This window comes from Salmo salar, chromosome 03 (genome assembly GCF_965601325.2).
Source record: "Salmo salar chromosome 03, fSalSal1, whole genome shotgun sequence".
NCBI classification, from domain to species: domain Eukaryota; kingdom Metazoa; phylum Chordata; class Actinopteri; order Salmoniformes; family Salmonidae; genus Salmo; species Salmo salar.
The window spans coordinates 4,758,876-4,771,098 of NC_138293.1; the positions used below are offsets into that span (position 1 = coordinate 4,758,876).

The window sequence follows — 12,223 nt, forward strand, 5'->3', positions numbered from 1 at the left end:
TCTACTGTATATAGCCTCTCTACTGTATATAGCCTCTCTACTGTATGTAGCCTCGCTACTTTTGTGGCCTCGCTACTTTTATAGCCTCTCTACTGTATATAGCCTCTCTACTGTATATAGCCTCTCTACTGTATATAGCCTCTCTACTGTATATAGCCTCGCTACTTTTATGGCCTCGCTACTTTTATGGCCTCGCTACTTTTATAGCCTCGCTACTGTATATAGCCTCTCTACTGTATATAGCCTCTCTACTGTATATAGCCTCGCTACTTTTATAGCCTCGCTACTGTATATAGCCTCTCTACTGTATATAGCCTTTCTACTGTATATAGCCTCGCTACTTTTGTAGCCTCGCTACTGTATATAGCCTCGCTACTGTATATAGCCTCGCTACTGTATATAGCCTCTCTACTGTATATAGCCTCTCTACTGTATATAGCCTCTCTACTTTTATAGCCTCTCTACTGTATATAGCCTCTCTACTGTATATAGCCTCTCTACTGTATATAGCCTCACTACTGTATATAGCCTCTCTACTGTATATAGCCTCTCTACTGTATATAGCCTCGCTACTGTATATAGCCTCTCTACTGTATATAGCCTCTCTACTGTATATAGCCTCGCTACTGTATATAGCCTCGCTACTTTATATAGCCTCTCTACTGTATATAGCGTCTCTACTGTATATAGCCTCGCTACTTTTATAGCCTCTCTACTGTATATAGCCTCTCTACTGTATATAGCCTCTCTACTGTATATAGCCTCGCTACTGTATATAGCCTCTCTACTGTATATAGCCTCTCTACTGTATATAGCCTCTCTACTGTATATAGCCTCGCTACTGTATATAGCCTCTCTACTGTATATAGCCTCTCTACTGTATATAGCCTCTCTACTTTTATAGCCTCGCTACTGTATATAGCCTCGCTACTTTTATATCCTCTCTACTGTATATAGCCTCTCTACTGTATATAGCCTCTCTACTGTATATAGCCTCTCTACTGTCTATAGCCTCGCTACTTTTATAGCCTCTCTACTGTATATAGCCTCTCTACTGTATATAGCCTGTCTACTGTATATAGCCTCTCTACTGTATATAGCCTCTCTACTGTATATAGCCTCGCTACTGTATATAGCCTCGCTACTGTATATAGCCTCTCTACTGTATATAGCCTCTCTACTGTATATAGCCTCGCTACTGTATATAACCTCTCTACTGTATATAACCTCTCTACTGTATATAGCCTCTCTACTGTATATAGCCTCTCTACTGTATATAGCCTCGCTACTGTATATAGCCTCTCTACTGTATATAGCCTCTCTACTGTATATAGCCTCGCTACTGTATATAGCCTCTCTACTGTATATAACCTCTCTACTGTATATAACCTCTCTACTGTATATAGCCTCTCTACTGTATATAGCCTCTCTACTGTATATAACCTCGCTACTGTATATAGCCTCTCTACTGTATATAGCCTCTCTACTGTATATAACCTCTCTACTGTATATAGCCTCTCTACTGTATATAGCCTCTCTACTGTATATAACCTCGCTACTGTATATAGCCTCTCTACTGTATATAGCCTCTCTACTGTATATAACCTCTCTACTGTATATAGCCTCTCTACTGTATATAGCCTCTCTACTGTATATAGCCTCTCTACTTTTATAGCCTCGCTACTGTATATAGCCTCGCTACTTTTATAGCCTCTCTACTGTATATAGCCTCTCTACTTTTATAGCCTCGCTACTGTATATAGCCTCGCTACTTTTATAGCCTCTCTACTGTATATAGCCTCTCTACTGTATATAGCCTCTCTACTGTATATAGCCTCGCTACTTTTATAGCCTCTCTACTGTATATAGCCTCTCTACTGTATATAGCCTCTACTGTATATAGCCTCTCTACTGTATATAGCCTCTCTACTGTATATAGCCTCTCTACTGTTTATAGCCTCTCTACTGTATATAGCCTCTCTACTGTATATAGCCTCTCTACTGTTTATAGCCTCTCTACTGTATATAGCCTCTCTACTGTATATAGCCTCTCTACTGTATATAGCCTCGCTACTTTTATAGCCTCGCTACTTTTATAGCCTCGCTACTTTATATAGTCTCTCTATTGTATATAGCCTCTCTACTGTATATATCCTCTCTACTGTATATAGCCTCTCTACTGTATATAGCCTCTCTACTGTATATAGTCTCTCTACTGTATATAGCCTCGCTAGTGTATATAGTCTCTCTACTGTATATAGTCTCTCTACTGTATATAGCCTCGCTACTTTTATAGCCTCTCTACTGTATATAGCCTCTCTACTGTATATAGCCTGTCTACTGTATATAGCCTCTCTACTGTATATAGCCTCTCTACTGTATATAGCCTCGCTACTGTATATAGCCTCGCTACTGTATATAGCCTCTCTACTGTATATAGCCTCTCTACTGTATATAGCCTCGCTACTGTATATAACCTCTCTACTGTATATAACCTCTCTACTGTATATAGCCTCTCTACTGTATATAGCCTCTCTACTGTATATAGCCTCGCTACTGTATATAGCCTCTCTACTGTATATAGCCTCTCTACTGTATATAGCCTCGCTACTGTATATAGCCTCTCTACTGTATATAACCTCTCTACTGTATATAACCTCTCTACTGTATATAGCCTCTCTACTGTATATAGCCTCTCTACTGTATATAACCTCGCTACTGTATATAGCCTCTCTACTGTATATAGCCTCTCTACTGTATATAACCTCTCTACTGTATATAGCCTCTCTACTGTATATAGCCTCTCTACTGTATATAACCTCGCTACTGTATATAGCCTCTCTACTGTATATAGCCTCTCTACTGTATATAACCTCTCTACTGTATATAGCCTCTCTACTGTATATAGCCTCTCTACTGTATATAGCCTCTCTACTTTTATAGCCTCGCTACTGTATATAGCCTCGCTACTTTTATAGCCTCTCTACTGTATATAGCCTCTCTACTTTTATAGCCTCGCTACTGTATATAGCCTCGCTACTTTTATAGCCTCTCTACTGTATATAGCCTCTCTACTGTATATAGCCTCTCTACTGTATATAGCCTCGCTACTTTTATAGCCTCTCTACTGTATATAGCCTCTCTACTGTATATAGCCTCTACTGTATATAGCCTCTCTACTGTATATAGCCTCTCTACTGTATATAGCCTCTCTACTGTTTATAGCCTCTCTACTGTATATAGCCTCTCTACTGTATATAGCCTCTCTACTGTTTATAGCCTCTCTACTGTATATAGCCTCTCTACTGTATATAGCCTCTCTACTGTATATAGCCTCGCTACTTTTATAGCCTCGCTACTTTTATAGCCTCGCTACTTTATATAGTCTCTCTATTGTATATAGCCTCTCTACTGTATATATCCTCTCTACTGTATATAGCCTCTCTACTGTATATAGCCTCTCTACTGTATATAGTCTCTCTACTGTATATAGCCTCGCTAGTGTATATAGTCTCTCTACTGTATATAGTCTCTCTACTGTATATAGCCTCGCTAGTGTATATAGCCTCTCTACTGTATATAGCCTCTCTACTGTATATAGCCTCTCTACTTTATATAGCCTCTCTACTGTATATAGCCTCTCTACTGTATATAGCCTCTCTACTGTATATAGCCTTGCTACTGTATATAGCCTCTCTGCTGTATATAGCCTCTCTACTGTATATAGCCTCTCTACTGTATATAGCCTCTCTGCTGTATATGGCCTCTCTACTGTATATAGCCTCTCTACTGTATATAGCCTCTCTACTGTATATAGCCTCTCTACTGTATATAGCCTCGCTACTGTATATAGCCTCGCTACTGTATATAGCCTCTCTACTGTATATAGCCTCTCTACTGTATATAGCCTCGCTACTGTATATAGCCTGTTTTTATTTCTTTACTTACCTATTATTCACCTAATGCCATCTTTGCACAGTTGGTTAGAGCCTGTAAGTAACACCTGTTGTATTCAGCATTTCACTGTAAGGTCTACTACACCTGTTGTATTCAGCATTTCACTGTGAGGTCTACTACACCTGTTGTATTCAGCATTTCACTGTAAGGTCTACTACACCTGTTGTATTCAGCATTTCACTGTAAGGTCTACTACACCTGTTGTATTCAGCATTTCACTGTAAGGTCTACTACACCTGTTGTATTCAGCATTTCACTGTGAGGTCTACTACACCTGTTGTATTCAGCATTTCACTGTAAGGTCTACTACACCTGTTGTATTCAGCATTTCACTGTGAGGTCTACTACACCTGTTGTATTCAGCATTTCACTGTGAGGTCTACTACACCTGTTGTATTCAGCATTTCACTGTGAGGTCTACTACACCTGTTGTATTCAGCATTTCACTGTAAGGTCTACTACACCTGTTGTATTCAGCATTTCACTGTGAGGTCTACTACACCTGTTGTACTCAGCACCTCACTGTAAGGTCTACTACACCTGTTGTATTCAGCATTTCACTGTGAGGTCTACTACACCTGTTGTATTCAGCATTTCACTGTAAGGTCTACTACACCTGTTGTATTCAGCATTTCACTGTAAGGTCTACTACACCTGTTGTACTCAGCATTTCACTGTAAGGTCTACTACACCTGTTGTATTCAGCATTTCACTGTGAGGTCTACTACACCTGTTGTATTCAGCATTTCACTGTGAGGTCTACCTACACCTGTTGTATTCAGCATTTCACTGTGAGGTCTACCTACACCTGTTGTATTCAGCATTTCACTGTGAGGTCTACTACACCTGTTGTATTCAGCATTTCACTGTAAGGTCTACTACACCTGTTGTATTCAGCATTTCACTGTAAGGTCTACCTACACCTGTTGTATTCAGCATTTCACTGTAAGGTCTACTACACCTGTTGTATTCAGCATTTCACTGTGAGGTCTACTACACCTGTTGTATTCAGCATTTCACTGTAAGGTCTACTACACCTGTTGTATTCAGCATTTCACTGTGAGGTCTACCTACACCTGTTGTATTCAGCATTTCACTGTAAGGTCTACTACACCTGTTGTATTCAGCATTTCACTGTAAGGTCTACTACACCTGTTGTATTCAGCATTACACTGTAAGGTCTACCTACACCTGTTGTATTCAGCATTTCACTGTGAGGTCTACTACACCTGTTGTATTCAGCATTTCACTGTAAGGTCTACTACACCTGTTGTATTCAGCATTTCACTGTGAGGTCTACCTACACCTGTTGTATTCAGCATTTCACTGGGAGGTCTACCTACACCTGTTGTATTCAGCATTTCACTGTGAGGTCTACTACACCTGTTGTATTCAGCATTTCACTGTGAGGTCTACTACACCTGTTGTATTCAGCATTTCACTGTAAGGTCTACTACACCTGTTGTATTCAGCATTTCACTGTAATGTCTACTACACCTGTTGTATTCAGCATTTCACTGTGAGGTCTACTACACCTGTTGTATTCAGCATTTCACTGTGAGGTCTACTACACCTGTTGTATTCAGCATTTCACTGTAATGTCTACTATACCTGTTGTATTCAGCATTTCACTGTGAGGTCTACTACACCTGTTGTATTCAGCATTTCACTGTGAGGTCTACTACACCTGTTGTATTCAGCATTTCACTGTAAGGTCTACTACACCTGTTGTATTCAGCATTTCACTGTAAGTTCTAGTACACCTGTTGTATTCAGCATTTCACTGTAAGGTCTACTACACCTGTTGCATTCAGCATTTCACTGTAAGGTCTACTACACCTGTAGTATTCAGCATTTCACTGTAAGGTCTACTACACCTGTTGTATTCAGCGCACGTGACAAATAAACTTTGATTTGATTTGACTGTTTTTAACACAAGGGATATTACAGAGAGGACTGAATGATATCACATGAAGGACTGGCTTTAACACAGGGGATATTACAGAGAGGAACTGACTGAAGCACGAGAGACTAATTAGTAAAATCCTGTTGGATAGTACTGTGATCTGGCATCCTGTTTAATGAGACAAAGTAATACAGCTATGCAATACTAGATACTGTGTTAGCTGAACACAGAATATATGTGTTTTTATCAACATTGTGCACAGGAAGTGTATTTTGAGATGTGTTTGTACAGCCGCGCTTGTGTGTGTGTGTGTGTTTGTGCGTGGGTGGTTGGTTGATTGCAGGCTCTGCGTGTGTAAGTGTATGCGTGCATTCGTGTGTGTGTGTGTGTCCTATGTGTGCATCCTTGTGTTTGTGATTGCTGGCTGTGGGCTTTTCTTTGTATCAAGAGACTGGTGAGGTGAATTCCCCCTGCCTTACAAGGGAAAACATTTTTGAGAATAGAATCCTTACTTTACTCCAATGAACAACTTCCGAGCCCTTCCCAATATCAGTGCTAACCTTGAATCTTAGTTATCTACATTAGAAGTACAGGTTACTGCTAAAATAAAGGAAACATCAACATCGAATGTCTTGACAGGGCGTTGGGTCACCACCAGAACAGCTTCAGTCGATCTCGGTATAGATTCACCGAGTGTCTGGAACTCTATTGGACGGTTGTTTCATTTGGTGTTTTGTTGATGTTGATGGAAAATGCCGTCTCAGACGCCGCTCCAGAATCTCCCATAAGTTTTAAATTGGGTTGAGATCTGGTGACTGAGACACACCCTTTAAATCCCCTATGCTCCTGTGAGACCCCCTCTTTCAAATTCACTGAGATCTATTCTTCTGATAGACCAAATAATGGTCAAATGGACACTTTTATACAATGACCCTAAGCATGATGGGATGTTACGGAATAGAGCTAAGAGGAAAACCTGGTTCAGTCTGCTTTCCAACAGACACTGGGAGACAAATTCACCTTTTCAGCAGCACAATAACCTAAAACACAAGGCCAAATCTACACTGGAGTTGCTTACCAAGACGACATTGAATGTTCCTGTGTGACCTAGTTACAGTTTTGACTTAAATCGACTTGAAAATCTATGGCAAGACTTGAAAAATGGCTTTCTAGCAACGATCAACAACCAACTTGACAGAACTTGAAGAATAACGTGCAAATATTGTACAATCCAGGTGTAATAAACTGTTATGAAAGACTCAGCTGTAATCGCTGCCAAAGGTGATTCTAATAGGTGTTGATTGACTCGGGGGGTTGAATACTTACTTACGTAATAAAAATATTTTAGCGTTGTATTTTTCAGTCATTTTTATAACAAAGGTTCACATTTTTTCATTCATGTTGACATTACAGAGTACTTTTTTGTCGATCATTGACAAAAAAAAATTTTTTCAAACAAAAAAACTATTCAAATCCATTTCAATCCCACTTTGTAACATAACTAATTTGTGTGAATACTTTCTGAAAGCTCTGTACTGGGCCAGTAGAAGTGTGGAAGTGTATAGCTGCGTGCAGAACACCACCTAGTGTTGAAGGCATAGCAGGGAACTTGTTTCAACATGTCTTCCTGTCTTCTGGCTCTAGACACTTGGATCTGATTGAACCGGGATGTGTATAAACAATAAGGTAGTACCTCTATCTTGTCATCTGATTGGTGGAATTTGCTCTCGGTTGTTTACAGATATCCCATATTTATACTTCAAAAACAGGAGCGTGAGGGGTTGGTGCAAAAGGGTTGATTTTTAGGGGGTTTAGGCGCTGAAGCGTATCCATTCTTCCTTGTTTCCTGGATGTGAAGTGAGATTAGCCACTGATCTGTAGACGACTGAAGAAATGAAGGAGCTTTCAACCCGGACGCTTTCACATCACTGATTGGCCTGAACTGATATCTCATTTGAGCATTTTTCTATAATCTTCTAGTAGGACTAAAATGTCCGTTTATGAACTACTCTGAACCGTGGTCCAGTGAAATTAATAGTAATACATTTTATTTAAAAAAGATATATATATTTGCTTTTGTAGGTGTAAAATGTTCATAGGATATGATACCTCTTTTCATGTTGTGAGTGATCTTGCCAGGGCACAATTCCGATCCCCCCTCCCTTCCCCCAAATGTACACTCATTCACCCCCCCCCCCCCAAGGATTTAAAAGCATTGGATTGGTGAGGAAATATCATCCAATCCAGAGAGTTTATATCGTTGAGGGGGCGTGTGCCAACATGACTGCATTGCTTCCGTGAGAAGAGAATTGAAAATAGGCCTCTGCATGTCACGAAACCATCTCCTTCACACGCTGACAGACACACTGTCCTGGGTTTAGGATAAATAAACACTGTAGCCTGACTGCTTCCCAAATGGCACCCTATTTTCTGTATAGTGCACTACTTTTGACTAGGGCTCGATGGACCCCTGGTTTAAAGTAGTGCACTACTTTTGTCTAGAGCTCTATGGACCCGCGGTCAAAAGTAGTGCACTACATAGGGAAAACGGTGCCATTTGGGACACACATACCATCTTCCTGAACCAATATTATTATAACTTACTGTAACTTTACATTAACCAGAGAATGTGTCCCTGGACTGCTATAGACATTTATATTAAGTACATGTAGTGAATTCATAAACAAAGAAATCAGATGTTGACAATCAGAAAACTCAACTCATCAAATCTGGGTTTTATTTTCAAAGTGTAAGAGGACAACGCTAAATGTGCATATATGGTAATTTTGTGTTCTAAATGTTTTAAAATTGTGTAACTAGTAACACTACAGTATATACAGACGTGGTGTCTCTCTCTCTCTCTCTCTCTCTGATGGTAGCTTGATGATGGGCTAGTGATACTGTACAACAGCAAATCTAGTCGGACTCATGCTGCTAGGTGTGAACAGACAATGAACAAAGAGCCTGTTCAGACTGCTTGTCAAATCAAAAAAAGGTTGGATTTTTTTTTTTACTTCCAGAATTGACTTGGAAGCATAGCTATCTATCTGAACGGCCCAAGACTTTGGTATAACCTGTATCAAATGAAGAATAGTGACTCTGGGTTACCTTTTACAGTGTAAATATCAATCAATCAGCACAACTAAACATCCATTTAAAAAAAACAATCAACATGTAGGAGAATATATACGATACAACACATTTTATGCAGAGAGTCATCTCTTTTTTCTCTTCTTCTCTCTCTTAAAATCCAGTAAGGTTAAACAAAAAAACACTTAAAAATGTTACAGATAAAGTAAAAGTGGAATAAAGTTATAATAATTATTATTATTATTATAGAGAAGAACCCCCCCCCCCCCCCCCCTGTCTAAATAGCAACAACGTTTTTCCTGTCGTAGAAGTAGATAGAGAAGTTTTACATGAAGTTGAGGATAAATGAAAAACATAACGCAGCTCAACGATTCAACAGGATCAGATTAACGTCCATCGTGTCAACGGACATGTTACGATTCCTCCCTCTTCTCATCGACCGTGGGATATTACACATCAATACATATCACAGGCCGTGTATTCATGTGTGTGTGTGAGACAGTGTGCGATGCATGAGTGTGTGTGTGAGACAGTGTGCGATGCATGAGTGTGTGTGTGTGAGACAGTGTGCGATGCATGAGTGTGTGTGAGACAGTGTGTGTGTGTGTGTGTGTGTGTGTGTGAGACAGTGTGCGATGCATGAGTGAGTGTGTGTGTATATTTGTGTGTCTGTCACTATTTCTGCATGGTGTGTGAGACAGTCCGTCCTTACGAATGTGGCCCAGCTTCTAGCTTCCAGTCCCTCTGGCTCTGCGTGTCGGCGTCTCCCTGGATGCTGCCCGGGGTGGCGGCGGCCGGGGACAGCGTTCTGCGCTGGCTGTGCATCGTGTTCCAGTGACGCTTCAGGTCGGACGCTTTGATGAAGGCCTTTTCACAGGAGCCGCAGTTGAAAGGCCTCTCTCCTCGGTGCTGCCGCTCGTGATCTCGCAGGTGGGACTTGTGCTTGAAGGCCTTTTCACACATCTGGCATCCGAAGGGTCTTTCGTTGCTGTGGACCCTCTCATGACGCTTTAAGTCGGGCCCTCGTATGAACGCCTTGCCACAGACCAGGCAGCGGTGCGGTTTAAAGCCCGTGTGGATCTTCAGGTGTTCTTTGAGGTGGGCCTGGGTGGTAAAGGTTTTGGGGCACACCTCGCAAGCGAACGGACGGTGGGCCAGGTGGGACTTGTCTTTCTTGGGGCCGTCTCCGCCTGGTTTCATTCCCGGGTGGATGCCGTCAGAGCGGTGGCCGTACAGCAGGTAGTCTAACTTCATATCGCTGGAGGAGGAGGAAGAGGAGGTCCAGCCGTGGGCGCTGTGGGGATCTTTAGACATGTTGCCGCCGAAGTGAGGAGGGACACCATGAGGTCCCCCGGAGCCCATGGCCTCCATCCCTCCATCGTAGAAGCTGTTCTTTCTCACCTCCTCCATTGCCAGCTCTTTCAAAATGGCATCCTGGGCTCTCATACCGTCCCCTGGCGCCTGGTTCTCACGACTCGGCTTCATGTTGGGCTCACGTTTCTGTGAACACAGGTTGTCGAGAAAGGCGATCCCCAGGACCTGTCCGGATGACATCATGAGGTTGATATCCTTTTTGCGGACGGCGAGCCTGGCGGTGTACATGTAATTGAGGACCTCCTCGAAGATGTCTGAACGGATGAAGTCGAGCTCCACGATGGAGTTGTCCACATCGTTCTGTTTTTTAAACAGTTTCTTGAAGTAGATGCTGCAGGCGGCCAGGACACAGCGGTGTGCTCTGAACTCGACGTTTTCCACCACAACCACAACGTCGCAGTGATCTCCTTCCATCCTCTGCTGGTTCAACATCTTCAAGAAGCTGGTCTTGTGATCGTAGTCGATGTATTTCAGGAATTCACCCATGACTGCAGGTTTATTTTGGGTTATTTATCTGTTGGAAGAAAAAATAAAAAAGTCAAAGTGTTCAAAAGGGTAAATTAAAAAGGTGTCTGATTAGTTTTTTTACAATAACTGGACAGGTATGTTGTTTATAGAGTTAAATCCAATTACTGTGTCGAATGTCAACAATAGCAGAGTTTTGCTAATTAATATCGATTAAAGTTAATACACCGCAGCCAATCGCATCGGTCTCTGTCGAAAACAAACAAACAAACAAACAACAACATAAATATCGTCACACCAAAAGTCCTGACTCGGTCGGTTGTTTCTTCTTGTAAATTTTAATGGATAGTTGAAGTGAACGGTGACAATCCACAGCTGATCTCCGGAGACAATAAACACACTGCCAAGTCAGTCAAGCAGAAATCCCCACGGAAAAATACACGACGAACTTGTCGATAAATGCACCTATCGACAATTTAAAATTATGCCAGAGTGATGTTTTCACATCCAGGAGGTTTGGGGGGGAAAAAAAGGTATTTCTGCGACTAAAAAGATTCCCAACGCCCTTGCGAGCCAGTCGTTTGTGCTGATACTGCTAACCTTACAATGTTTCACATTTCACTGCGTCCAGCCATTTTGCTCAGCAAGCCTCCATTTCAAGGGTTTTCCGTAACTTTATCCACTTTTAGTACACAAAATACAACATTTCACATTGGTCGACGTGTCGATTTAAACGTGTAAATATAGGATTTTCTTTCCCCCCCCCCCTTCGAGAATAACAAATTGTCGAGAGAGAAGAAAAAAAAAAAGGCAATACACGAATCCTTTCTGGTGTTGTCACGCAGGGCTGCGGTCGACGCGAGGGGCGCTGCTAGGCGGGATACCGGTTATGTCAAATTCACCTCAAAAGTTAAACAAAATATATATATTTCAAATTTAGCTAACGGTAACCCTACCCCTTTTTATAACATGAACCTATTTCTCCTAATTTACCTTAAACTGCTGGGTAAATTATCCTAACCTGTTACGAAAATTTCTGACGTAAACTGTATCCCGTCTAGGAAAAAACAAAACCCCAACGACAGGAGCCTTGTCTTTTCTTCTTCCTCTTCCTCCTCTTGTTGCGGTCGTCAGCGCTCAGAGTGGGTGACGCTGGTGTTGCTGCCATCTATAGGACTGGAGATGAATTACAGCAGGACAGGCAGCCTCTAGTCTACTGTACTATAGCAATGGATATTACCCTAATATGACCTAATTTAAATCATTATGTAAGTCACCCAATAAACCACCTCCAGAAAGGCCAATAACCAACCGCTAGAAAGGCCGATAACCCACTGCCAGAAAGGATAATAACCCACCGCCAGAAAGGCCAATAACCCACTGCCAGAAAGGATAATAACCCACCGCCAGAAAGGATAATAACCCACCGCC

The 12,223-nt window shown here is 41.6% G+C and overlaps 1 protein-coding gene across 2 annotated transcripts; it reads right to left on the reverse strand.

Annotated features, from left to right (window-relative positions):
* Positions 1 to 8,578: 8,578 nt before the first annotated feature.
* On the reverse strand, positions 8,579 to 11,907 carry LOC106596749 (zinc finger and BTB domain-containing protein 14). 2 transcript variants are annotated; one of them, XM_014188020.3, is made up of 2 exons: positions 11,786 to 11,907; positions 8,579 to 10,841 (listed from the first exon to the last, which is right to left on the reverse strand). In XM_014188020.3, the coding sequence occupies exon 2, from the start codon at positions 10,811 to 10,813 to the stop codon at positions 9,662 to 9,664; it is 1,152 nt and encodes a 383-aa protein (XP_014043495.1). In that variant the 5' UTR covers positions 10,814 to 10,841; positions 11,786 to 11,907; the 3' UTR covers positions 8,579 to 9,661. The 2 variants fall into 2 exon arrangements, with proteins under 2 accessions (XP_014043495.1, XP_014043492.1); XM_014188017.3 differs by lacking the exon at positions 11,786 to 11,907 and adding an exon at positions 11,091 to 11,745.
* Between the last annotated feature and the right edge of the window lie 316 nt (positions 11,908 to 12,223).